The 13,396-nt window shown below is 42.6% G+C and overlaps 1 protein-coding gene across 2 annotated transcripts; it reads right to left on the minus strand.

Moving 5' to 3' along the window:
* Positions 1-76: 76 nt before the first annotated feature.
* rph3aa (rabphilin 3A homolog (mouse), a) lies at positions 77-11,515 on the minus strand. Of its 2 annotated transcripts, none has more exons than XM_086134272.1 (15): positions 11,434-11,515; positions 5,111-5,251; positions 4,348-4,477; positions 4,088-4,165; positions 3,861-4,002; positions 3,027-3,242; positions 2,786-2,865; positions 2,480-2,554; positions 2,026-2,135; positions 1,710-1,836; positions 1,224-1,277; positions 981-1,132; positions 612-693; positions 450-546; positions 77-378 (listed from the first exon to the last, which is right to left on the minus strand). In XM_086134272.1, the coding sequence occupies exons 2-15, from the start codon at positions 5,239-5,241 to the stop codon at positions 242-244; spliced, it is 1,611 nt and encodes a 536-aa protein (XP_085990398.1). In that variant the 5' UTR covers positions 5,242-5,251; positions 11,434-11,515; the 3' UTR covers positions 77-241. The 2 variants fall into 2 exon arrangements, with proteins under 2 accessions (XP_085990398.1, XP_085990397.1); XM_086134271.1 differs by lacking the exon at positions 11,434-11,515 and adding an exon at positions 11,315-11,352.
* Between the last annotated feature and the right edge of the window lie 1,881 nt (positions 11,516-13,396).

The raw sequence follows: 13,396 nt of genomic DNA on the forward strand, positions 1-13,396 counted from the left end.
CGTCTGTTATCAAGGTGGGTGACGGCTCGATCCGACTAGTTGAGTGTTTGATGTCATGGGCACACAGGCAAACGTCTTCAGGTGCATGATTGTTTATTCCTCACAAGACAACATGCATCAAGACCACTGAACACCTGATGGAACCGGTCATGTAAGGCGGAGGCCATTCCCTGGAGGAGGGAAACATAAAACGGCGACGGGAAGACGAGAGCATAGAGTGGACCAGGGTTGAGTGTCATTTTCAGTCGTCAAAGCGTCCGCTGCTGTTGTCGTTGAGGAGAAGATGCCAGCGTTCAATCTTCTTGTCTTTGTTCTTCAGACATTCGTACCAGTGCTTCAGACACTCGCCTTGAGCCTGGATGCCCAGCTGGCAGCCGCCTGCTCACAGACACGCGTGACAGTTAGCTAGGCTTAGCATGTTGGCTAAACATGCTAACGCACAAACTCACCGATGAAATCGTTGGATTTGCCCATGTCGTAATCCCACACGGAAATGTCCAGAGTTTTCTTAGCCAACTCACCGTGCTTGATCTCATAACTGAACTCCTGGAAACATGAATTCAGTCACTCATGAATTCATACATTCATTCACTCATAAAGACGTGACTGACCTCCTGGAATTCTGGATTGAGCGTTTTCTTCTTAATCTGTGTCTTGTTCTTGCCTTTCTTTCCCATGTCAGGCTTCAGACACCTGAATGGGACATCGTGAAGGTGAGTGGTTGAATGTGGCAAGGGCATCAAGATGACAGGAAGAAGGTGACGGTGAAGGTGAGAAGATGGAGAATAACAGCGGTAAGGTTTTGGTACTGATAAAATATTGCATGGTGGTCCTTTATCAGTCCCACGAGCCAAAAAGAAGTCTGCAGGTTCTAGAGCATTTCTGAGAGGATGAATTAAGTAGTATAGGAAGTTGTCAAATTGGATTTGTATGTGTTAAATGAGTACAACGATAGTCTCAGGCATGTGTGTTTGACGTACACTTTGACAAAGGGGTCCGAGTATCCATTAGCGTCCATGGAGGCGAGGTGGGCACATCGGACAACGCCCACAATCAGACGACCCTGCTTGCTGTCGTACCTCAGAGACAGCAGGATGCGACCTCGTTCCTCGCAGTCCTCGCCCTCGTCTACCTAACCACAAACACAAACACACTGTACATACCCTACTTTGTATTGCGAGCAGGGTTAAAACACTTTCGGTTACACACACACACACACTTACGTCATCCTCATAGAGCGCCATTCCTCGAGATTGACCTCCAACAACTTTTTTCACCTGGAGAAAAAACGTCAAGATGTGAGATAAGTGAGAAACACCGCCATCTGCTGGTTATGATGCGGAACTGCGCCTTCGAATGCAGAGTCTCCTCCACATTTGGCTACAGGACAAAAGACAGAAGAACTTTTATAAAAGTGAAGATTCCCCGTAGCAGAGCCTGAAGGGATGAGCATGTGTGTATGCATGGGGCATATGAAGCTGTGCCCCAGAATGACATATTGTAAAACATAGACAATTGCAGATAACATCAAAGTTGCACATCTGAACCACAAAGTCCCTGTTTCCGATCAATTTATTTCCTGTGATTAATTTGAGTTAAAACATAAAGCAACAAGTAGCAAGGTTGAGTTTCCCAGCTCTCACCACAGCCATTGGTCGTTTTCAGAGTAAATCTTTTTCAGGTATTTCTGGTCCGTGACGCAGTCTTACCGGAACGACTCTCTCCAAGCACACGTTAAATTTTTTCTTTTGATTGAACTTGAGTTTCTTGAGCGCCACTCGCGTCTCCCCAATGAACTCGTTGTGTCCAAACTTGTCCTCGTCGCTGACCGACAGCCTGAAGGACGAAGAAGACTCAATTAATGTTAAATGTCACTGCATCTACAACCAGACCTTTCCTAAGTTCAATTTATTCCGTGACAAAGGAATTAAATTGACTTCATTTTTTTTCGATACATAGCCCAATGTAAATACATAAATTAAATAAAAATCAACACATTTGTGGCTGGAGAAAGTGAAGCCATACCGTAAGGTTTTTCGGGACATTTCGTCATCGGTGATGCCATGATAGACCAGAGTCTCGTTCCAAATCGGATTCAGAGTGTTCTTCAGTGTTTTAGTGCGAAGCTTGTTGGACTGCACCACATGAGACAGACAAAAACTGAACCACTACTCTGTAATCAATAGTACAATCTGGTGGCTGTGATGGGGCACTGCCCCTGCCACGATGATCTGTGGTCCAAAACAGTTCCCTCAAAATTTGTCAAGATGGTTCCTTGTAAGATAATGTACAGAAATTCAGAATGGAGTCAAAAAAAAAGAAGCTAGCATGTCTGAAAAAAAAAACAGCTTAAGTCACATAGTGTGTCAGTTCTTAGAGTTCTTTTGTTTCCTCACAAGCTGCAGACACAAAATTACATATGCTATACCACCAAGCAATAAGCATCACGTGGTTGCCATGGTGATAGATTGGCGAGTACCTTACTAGCACCCGGAAGCAGGTGTAATTTGACGTAAGGGTCCGATAGGCCGTTGGAATCCATCGGCTTTAAGCCCTGACACAAGGGAAAAAAACACACACACACACACGAATAAAATATCTGGCTGAATGAAGTACGCACAATTTAAATTAAAGCATCTTTGAATTGAAGAAATAAAAATGGAGCGCTTTGAATGAATTGAATGGAAAAAAAATATGACAGCACATTAGAATGAAATGAAAAGAAAGTAAAGTGTTTTTAAAAAATTTTTTTTTAAAAGAAAGTAAAGGTTGCTGCAGCGTGTACCTTGGCCTTGATGACGCAACACTGCAGTTGGTGGCGCTCTTGCTCATAGAGCAGACTGAATTCTAAACATCCCAGCGTGGCTTTCACAATATAAAAAAATAAATAAAATAAATTATATGAGACCAAAATCTGAATCAGAAACAGAATCATATTCATTGACCAAGTATGTAAAAAACACACAAGGAATTTGTAGTATGAGCTCCTCTAGGAACATAAAACCGGAGCGAGAAAACGTGCTCACTTGCGTCGTCTGAGTCTTCTTCGTCGTCGTCGTCCTCCCGCGACGTTACATCTGCGCGGGGTTCGGCGAAAAGACGGGGCTCCGTTTTGCTTGCGCTTGAAGTCGGGAGCGTGGCAGCCGCTGCTTCCTTTTTTTCCTCCTGAGAGGCGGCCGGTGGCCTTGTGGCGGCGCTTTGGGCTTCACCCGACATCATCGACGGAGGAGGACATTGTTCTTCTGTACTCGCATAACAACAAACAGAAAGGTATACACATGTACAGTTTGTGCATTTTGACTGGGGGGGGGGGCGAAAACACTTTTTCATCAGTGCTACTGGTTGACCACATCGCACCATACACTTCGTAACCACAAAAAAGGCCGTTTTGAATATGGACAAAATATTTGCTCTTCATATTTTTCATTTCTCAATGCACGGACAGTATAAAAGACCCACCACCACAAACCAACAACAAACGGTCTGAAACAAACAACAAAATAACCACATAGAGTACGTGATTCCCCCCGTGGGAAAAAAGGCACGTTGGAATGGATGGCAGCTAAGCACACTTAGCTATGTCTGCCATCTAGTGGTGAATGGTAACAATACAGCTTCAAACTTCAGTTGAATAACGGCCCTCCCAGGGACGGAACTCCAAAGTGGCCCGCAACAAAAATGAGTTTGAGACCCCTGATCCAGGAGTCTTTAAGTTTCTTTTAAGTATTACTTTTGAGATTTAATAGTATTTTGTTAATTTTAGGTAGCATTTCAATTTAGGAGGATTTGGGTCATTACCAGGGAGCATTTGAGTACATTTGATAGGTTAGCACCCAAGCTAATTGGAACTGGCTACGTACCAGTCTGATGAGGTAGCGGCACCTCTACGGTTGCATCGGTGGATCCCGGGCCAGTGAGTGGCGGTTGGGCTAGCGGCAACGGGTCAGGAAGGAGGTGGGGGGCTCGGCCCTTGAAGAACCAAGCTCCGGAACGCTTCTGCACCTGAGCGGAGGGAAGGAGTACAGTTAAGGGCCGTTGAGGCAAATGGGGAGCGAATTCTGCCGGTGTGGCTTGTGCGCTTGCTTACTTCTAGATGTTGTTTGCAGATGGAACACAAGCATGATGACGTCGAGCTATTTTGGGCCGCGCAATCGCTGCATACTTGCTGTAAACAGCACAACAACCACAATTTCTTCAACCATGGCATCGATTGCTTGAATCGATTCTTTGCAAATGTGTAAAATCAAAATGATCGTTTAAATGTATTGAGTGGGACTAAAAACACAACGTCGTGACACGAAAGGCTTTCGAATAAATGGATGCAATTAATTACGATGTCACTCGTACTTTCCTGCAGCGGACGCAAAGGGAGGCCGTGACGCCGCTGCCCCCAAATGCGGCGCCACAAAGCAGACAGGCCGAGCGTCCGTCCCCGCACGCCGTCCTCTGAGCGTCCTCCAGACGGATGGACAGGAGACTGTACACACACACACACACACACACACACACACGCAACGCAGTGACATCATCAGTGACGCGATGGGCAGATCAGTAGATGAATTAATGGATAGGTGAAAGATGAATTACTGCATGGTGGATGGACAGATGAATGACGGATGGATGGATGGATGGATGGTAAATGGAGGAACAAATGAAACTATTAAGATGGATAGATGAATGAGTGAATGAATTGATGTATGAAAGCATGATGGATGGATAGATGATTAAATGCATGATAAGATAAGATAAGATATCCCTTTATTTGTCCCGCAATGGGGAAATTACAGTCAGAATTCAGAAAGGAAAACGCTGGGTAGGGAGAGGATGGATGATGATGGATGATGGATGATTGATGGATAAATGAATTTATGCATGATGATGGATGGATGAATGGATAGATGAATGAATGAATGAATGAGGGATGGATGGATGATGAAAGATAAATGAATTTATGTTAAATTTGGGATGATGGATGGACGATAGATGGATGGATGGAGGACTGAACTGATGATGGATGGATGATGACTGAATGAATGAATAACTACATCATAAATGGAGAAATGTATTTATGCTTGATAATGGATGGATGGATGGATGATGATGGTCTCACTGTATACGTTGCTGCTCCATGGCGTCTATCTTGGCAGCGCGGGCCAACACGTCGTTGATGATCTGCTTTTCCTCTTCCGTCAGCTCCTCACCGGGGTTCAGGGGAGGGAGGGTGTCACACCTGCTCATCATGGTGTCGGACCTTGAAAGCAACACACACACACACAAACTCAAAACAAAAACACACAGGCACGGAATCACACAACTCAAACAAAAAACAAAAGAACCGCGCGCGTGCACACACACACACACACACGCACACACACACACGCAGAAGCAGACGTGCAAAGTTCAGTGAAAAGGCCATCGTGTCCTATAGCTTTGAATCACAAAAGACACTAACAAGATCTGACCAAACTCACACACAACCTCTGCAACACTCCTCCTTTCACAAGCAATAAGCTGCTTTGTTCTTTGTGAAAGGTAAGCTATGACGTCATTTTGTGGCATCGACATGCATTTGTATTTCTGGGGAGTGGGGGGTGGTCAATTACTGGCATATTTTTGCTTCCCTATCCCCCACCAAATAAAATGGCTTCGAAGTTTATGGTGCAGCAACCCACCACGTCCAGAAGATGGCGCTGTGTGGAGAAGAACTACTGTACCCTTTACCGTGTGTGGTAATTGGCACCACCTACAGGATTTAAGTCGAACCACACTTTTAGCAAATCAAAAAGAGCCGAGCCCGAAGTCCTTGACACCTCTTGATAGACGAGCTCGTTAGTATCTTTTTGTTTTTCTTCTTCCTCCTCTTTCGACGCCTGCGTCACCGTCAGAGTGCCGAGGGGGCGCTGACGTCTGCTCGTTAACTTTTGACAACGACCTCGTTAAAATCCAGGACCACCTCGCCACCGCTAATTAGAAGTCAATGACGACTAAGCGATTTTCACAAGCCGCTCCACAAGACCTCGAGCGTTGGCTTCGTCATCGTTGTCATCGTCATCGGTGTTATAATCGCCACTCATCTTCGTTATTATCCTCATCAACATCGTTACCGTTGTTGTCCTTCTCGCCATAGTCATGGTTGTCACAATTGGCGGTGGTAACCACGACGGTGTTGATGCCGATAATGATAATGACAACAATGTTGAGCACATCATCATGGTTGCCCTCTCCATCATGGCAGTCGTCATCGCCACCATCATCATCATCATCGCCATACTCATCATATTTGTCATCGATGCCATTGTCATCATCATCAGTGTCATAGTAACAGATGACATTATCAGCATCATCATCATCGTCGTCATTGTCATGGCGGGACCCCCCTGAAACATTTCACCTCTTCGCTTCGTTAACGTTTCGCTGACCTTCATCTTTTCCCACGTACCCCTTCTCTCCCTCGCGCCGAGAAATGTCAGGGGTTGCCCGGTGCACAATGTGCTACTTTGAATGACAAACGCGAGGGAGTGTGTGTGTCTGTGCGTGTGTCTGTGTTCCTGGAGGGCTTTGAAGTGGAAGGTGAGATCAGCTACAAAAATGTCACTCTCTCTCTCTTTCTCTCTCTCACACACACGCACACACACACACATGCACTTAAAATGCACACACACATGTAGATGTGTTTCACTTTAGCATGTGAAAGAAAATAAATTCGAGAGTGTGTTTCTGAGATAGTGAATTCGATTTTTTTTTAAAATTCGTTTTCAGATATAATCATCTAAATGTATCAACACTTGAAATGTATCAGTCGGTATGGAATTAATGGATGCATTACACAAGTTGAACTTTTTTAATAGTATGACTGAAATAAATCAACGTTTTCGTGATATTAATTTTTTTTTGTCGAGGACCTGTATGTGTGTGGGTGTGTGTGGATGTGCGCACGGGTGTGAGATTACAAGTCATTAAATAGCACAGAGAGATGGAGGTGAAATGCAGGTCACTTCGCTAACACCCACTTACACTTGTTCTAAATACGTCAGCAATCAGGGCGACAACACTGAACCAACATCATCCGGCATCTTCACTCAACCGCCGTCATCTTGCATTATTGTTTCAGTGTTGCCATCACTTAGCTGCCATCATTTAGCATCGTCATTTTGCTGCTGTCATGCCGCATCATCACTGTCACTTTGCCAGTGTCATCCGGCATTATCAATTAATTGCCATCATCCAGCATCATCTTTTCACTACTGTCATCCATCATCACAATTTAAGTGCATCACTCAACATCAATGAAGCACTTCCATCATAAATCAAATGTATTATTATTATTATTATTATGAATGATTTGCTTTCATTCAGCATCTTAACTTGAACTCTGTCATCCTGCAACATCACATCATTTTTGCTCTCCAGTGTCTTCACTTCAATATTGTTATCAATTATTTGCTGTCATCCAGCACCATTAGTTAATTTCCGCCATCCAGGATCATCAATTAGCTTTTGTCATTATCACTTCACTGCTTTCATCCAGCATCTTGACCTAAATGCTGTCATCCTGCATCATCACGCCATTGTTGTCCTGCAGCATCGACACTTCAATATTGTCATCCGGCATCACCAAATTCTGGCTCTCATCAGGTGTCATCAATTAGTTTCGGTCATCAAGCATCATCATTTCATTTCTGTGATCTGGCATCATCACTTTACTGCTTTCATCCAGCATCTTCACGTCAATACTGGCTTTCAACACATCGATTAACTGATATCACCCATCATTATCACTGCTGTCATCCAGCATCGTCATTGCACTGCTGCCATATCATTAATCGTTGTCATCTAACACCACAGGATCACTTTATTGCTGTCATCCAATATGATCACTTGACTGCTATGATTCAGCACTTTCAGTTCACTGCTGTCATCCAGCATCATCACAAAGCCGCCGTCATCCAGCATCGCCGCTTCTTCACTTCAAAGCCATCATCCCTTCAATGGCGTCATCCGGCAGCATCAACTGACCGCTGTCATGCAGCAGCATCCCCTCGCTGCTGCCATCACTTACTCACGTAACCGACATCATCCAGCATAAACAAGAAGGGGGAGCCGGGCAGGGGATGCTTGACTGTCAAACACAGTCAAAGCGACATTAATGGAAGTAAAAGGAAACATTTTAGCTTCATGAGGGGCTGACTTAGTGCTGCAGGGCAACACACACACACACACGCACACACACACACTGTGTAATGTGGTGAAAGGAGCTTATCCAAGCATTTCTTTTGTGCGTTCTGGCCGACTTCCTCATCGTATGTGGGTGAGCGACAGATTCAAACATCAAGTTTAATAATTTAATCCTTCATTGGCCTTATTAAAGCAAAGGCTGGACGAAAAAAAAAAAGTGGTACCGGTACTGTTAAAAGGTGCAGTCCTTGAATTTAAAACAACAAATAATTCACAGTTGAGTTGACTTTCTATTGTCTTTGTGCGCATATTGGTCATATTGATAACGTTTAAGATCGGGACGGTTAATATGAGGTATTGGTCCATGGGGTTTACTGCATAACAAGGTTAGCATTAGCATTATCGCTATGCCAGTCGTTCCCAAGACATCTCATAATTACATCACCTCTAAAATTGCTGAATAGGAAGTTAAAATATGCGTGGAAGACATTCAGGTTCAAAGTTATTGCGGACAGTAACGATCTTTAGAAGGCTTAAATAGCAGAAATCCAAATTTGGACACTCCACGACATTGAAGAATCGATTAGCTAGCATAGAAGTGAGAAGTGAGAGTTGAGCAACACGGATCGGAACGCTTAATTTGAGGTATTACACCACGAAGTGTACGACCAAATTAGCATTGTTAGCGCTGTCGTTTGACACACCCGAATATATATATTTTTGTCGTTGTGGACAAAGCTATGCGCCCACCCGCAGTCCTTGGAATCCCTGAAAACTGCCGCCTAGGCTCACCTTGAAGCTAGCAAGTTTAGCACAAGGCACAACACACACACTGTGTACTCGGCAAGTGTGTGTGTGTGTGTGCGTGTGTGTGTGGGGCAAAGGGTCAAAAGCAGGATCGTAGGGAGCATGGGAATGAGCAGGAAGATCAATAATGAGAGCAACTCGGCTGCCAGGAAAACGAAAAACCACGCCAAGTGAAAATTGATCACTTTTTTTTCCTCCTCTTCATCATTTGGTTCCTCTTCTGCTCCTCGTCCCCGTCCTCCTTTTCCACATTTTTCTTCTTCCTCCGCGACCTCTTTATCCTTTTCCTCCTGCTCTCCCTCCTCATTCTCTTCTGTTGCACTTTATCTTTCTCCTTCTCTTCCTCATTCCTTCTTCCCTTTTATGTGTCGCGTCCCGACGAAAAAAAGCTTACCTTTGTTGTTATTCGTGATTACTATTTGCGTGTCTGTGTAGTTTAAGAGCAGTCTTTTTGTATCAAATAAATAAATAAATAACTCCCCATGTGCCCATCTTTTTCCTCAGTGCTGCCAAAACTGTTTAGTCTTTACTGTGCAGTTTCCGCTTCCTCCTCGCACAACCATTTTATTTATTTTTTGCCGCGGCCCGCGGCTCTATTCCCTTCGTGGCCCTCGCTTAAATTTTGCCAACAAATGTCTTTGTTGAGTCAGCCGATCACAATTTTGCTTTCTGAACATTAGCTTAGCCTGAGCACTAAGTGTGGGGGTCGAATGAGGTCACCCACGGAGTCCTTGCATGCACATTCTAACGTTATATAATGTGAGAAATGCCATATAATCAAGAGGAAGTATCAGAACAACACAGTTGCTAGCTTTCAATTCGATGTATGCTTTGTTGGATTTAAGTTAAAATAGCATAGCATAAAACGATGGTTTCATCAGATGTTACATAACATTAATTAGCCACAGTCGACTGGCCCTATAAAAGTAAGTTACGTGCTAGCTTATTCCTCGTAAGTTTTGTGTAAGTTAGCATAGCTTAGCATGAAGCAGCAGTTGCACTATATGGTATAATCTTAATAATGCCACATATTCAACTGGAACAATAGAAACAATGGTGTCACAAGCTAGCTTTTTACTTCGTGTATGTTTTGCAGGACCTAAGCTAACATAGCCTAGCATAAAATGATGGTGTCTTCAGCTAAGGATATTGATGGAAACCGGCATGAGCACTCTAATGTTATCGAACTTTACGACTGTCTCACAGTTGCCGGGAACGATAGAAGCAACATGCTATCTTTTTATTCTTAATAAGATTGTAGATGCTAAGTTAGCATTGCTTCGTTAACGCAAAGCAGCGGGGTTGCATCCGTTTAGGTCACTAATGGAACCCGCATGCACACCTTAACGTTATATAACATGAATAATGCTTCGACTGAGACTATAAAAAGTTAGCATAGCTTGGCTGAAAGCGGTGCTGGAATCGGGTACTGTATTGGTGAAGGTCACTAATGGATTGATGGTAATATTACATAATGGTTATATAATCTTAATAATGCCGCCGCTGTATAAAACCACCGCTACGCGCTAGTTATTTTGTGACTAAAAACGAGCCTTATAAATCAAGCGTTGACTTATCAAAACAAAGCACACTGGCATTTCAATATGAGAAAAATCATTTTTACCTTTACTCTTGATGTTGTGTCATAGCGAAATGGTTGCGTATTAAATTATGTTTTCAACAATCATTCAATTGGAATACAGTGTTAACAAATAACATTTTTTAAAAAAGAGTATGTTAAATATGTCAATCAGGTGAGAGTAAAAATGAAAACAAATTCTCATTCATTTGTATTATTTACATGTTTCTGTTTCACAGTAAAACACGGAGAAAATAGATCTTATATATATTCAGACCCTTTTTACAGGAAATATTTATTTTATAATTAAATTTCACTGTTAGCCTCGTAATCTTAAATACATTTTGTCATAAGATTATAAATGATTAGCCAATTATTCAGTGCACAACGAAGAAAGGTTCCGTTTTATTCTTGATTTTGACATGCTTTCGCATATATATACCTGTATATATATATATATATATATATATATATATACTGTATATATATGACCATTTTTACGAACTCAGTTATATTCAAATAAGCACTTCTTTAGTAATAAACATGTCACTTTGTTGATTTTACAAACTCATGCTTCATTTAGAAATGAAGCATGATGACATGATTTGCATGTCATCAATTTGGTAAAAAAAACACTTTTATCTTACTATCTACAATAAAATAACCAATTCTTCAATAGAACTCAATAAAACAATGAGTCAGCATATTTTTGAAAGACCATTTTTAGAAAAAAAAAATGTATACTTTACCAACCCTGGTATATTATATGCATCCATCCATCCATTCCCTCTTATGTAGCTTAAATATAATACAGTTGAGTTGACATGATGAGGACGACATGATCAGTGAAAGTAAATGAAAGCAGCGCTCACCTGTCACAGTGTTCGTTTCATTCAGCGCGATGCTCGGCCGACTGCGGCTGCTGATATGTTCGCCTCTTCGCGCCGTACTTGCATTTTCCTCTTGCTCCTCCTCCTGCAGGTCTCACGCTCACTTTGAGCAAGCCGCGTCCTCTCTCATCTTGTCAACGGGACCCCAAGCCGGGCTCCCCCGGGGCCATCGTCAGCCCGTCAACCAGTCCGCTATGTCACCTTGTTATCGAGAAATCTGGGACATTATTTATGAAATATGTCAATGGTCATGAAAAAGGCTCCGAGGATGACTTGACTCACTGGTGACTCGATTTAGTAGGCTAGCGAATGACAATAGAAAATCATTCCTTTTGATTGACAGTGTCAGAGATGTATTTTTGGGTAGTATATACAAATATGCATCGATATTAGCGGTGGAAGGAAAACCTATTGGAATCGGAAAATCGGTTTGGATTTAAAAGATGTGAGTGCAACTGATCGAAAAATTTGCCATTTCATGGAACTTTTTTTTTAAAAATCTGATTGTTTTATTGTAAACACAGGCAAGTCCACATTAATAAAAGAATGCACACATACTTTCAATCTCTACAATTTTGTTTTTCCCCTCAGTTGAGTTGTACGGGTTATAGCCGTCATCATCCTGTCCTGTTTGCTTTATTTCTTCAGTCTCCAGCTGGAGAGTGGGCGTTCCTTCATGAGCCGCACCTGACACTCATTATTTAAAGTAAATCTATCACAAATAAAAAGATTCCATTTGTGGATTCATTCCATTTTAAATTATTTTCACATTATGCTAAATATGTGCTAAATGGTTTTGAAAAAAAAATCATCATACGCTTAAGTTACGTTTGTATTAAATCTTGGCCGTCAAATTCAAAGTGAGCATAAATTTTGCACGCTAGTGTAGTTTGCCGTCCTATAAAAGTGGTTGATAAATGACGTGCATTGACACGAACATCATGAGCCTGCGTGTAGCGTGGCGGCACTTTTGCACCAGGGAAGACTTTTCCGTCTATTTTTGTGTGTGTGTGCGCAGCCCGAGGCCAAGCAGCTGCTTGCATTCTGTCAACACAATACGCGTACAATGCAAATCCAATTGACTCGCTACGCTGCAATTAGCTGTGATGTCATCCCACTATTCAGCGCAACGAACTTCACCTGCAGCCATTTGCCATGACGGTCAGCGGACTGACACAAACGAGCGTTCGTTCTCTGCGTCACGTGGACGTCTTTACGGGAAAATAACAATGCTTAAATCACCAAATTTCTGCACGTTTGTTCCTCATGATGGTAATTTTCCAAAATTTGTGATGTCCTAAAATGGGCTTTTCAATCATTTGAACATTCAGCCCCCAAAGCCAGTTTGACTTAGCAACATGAAATTTGGTAGACGTGTCTATCATGAATAGACCCACAAAATCGGTCGTGCTTTAATTTTATATCGTCAAACTAGATGGTTCACTGCAACGCCCACGATGTAACAAAATCTCTTTCAGGGAATGTGAGAGAACGATTTCCAACAGAGACAGGCCGTGCCGTCACAAAAGTGACATATGAGGGGATGACTGATGAAGGGTAAATGCCAATTTAATGACGTGTACGTGCATGTGCGCGCGTTTGTGTGGACTGGGGCCATGTCACAAGGTATCACGTCGCGTCTAGGCCGTGGTGTTTGCTGGCATGTTGCCGGCCTCCTCTGGCAAATCTATGGAAAAAAAAAATCCTAGAGGTCTCTGATGGAAATACAAGACAGAAAAAAATATCACAGCTTTACGGTGAGACACATGATGAAAATTTAGTCTGAGAAATTTACAATTTTAACTGGACTGTGGTGTAACGGGGCTAATTTACATAATCTCGCACATAGACATTGTGGTGATAAACCAACAAGAGCAGCCCAAATTGCTCATTTGAGGCAAAATTGTTTGGATGGCTACGAAAAACCGTGCAGTGCTAACCGGAT

The sequence above is a fragment of the Hippocampus guttulatus genome, chromosome 17 (assembly GCF_054856545.1).
Source record: "Hippocampus guttulatus isolate MCC_2025c chromosome 17, RoL_Hgut_1.0, whole genome shotgun sequence".
In the NCBI taxonomy this organism is placed as follows: Eukaryota; Metazoa; Chordata; class Actinopteri; order Syngnathiformes; family Syngnathidae; genus Hippocampus; species Hippocampus guttulatus.

What these genes read in the sequence shown, in the direction of transcription:
- rph3aa (XM_086134271.1), bottom strand. Translation starts at nt 11,337, where the DNA reads ATGGATGCATATAATATACCAGG. An exon ending in TGGCGCTCTATGAGGATGAC is followed by an intron (nt 1,133 to 1,223) that starts GTAAGTGTGTGT and finishes GTTTGTGGTTAG; the next exon opens with GTAGACGAGGGCGAGGACTG. An exon ending in TCGGACCCCTTTGTCAAAGT is followed by an intron (nt 694 to 980) that starts GTACGTCAAACA and finishes TGTCCCATTCAG; the next exon opens with GTGTCTGAAGCCTGACATGG.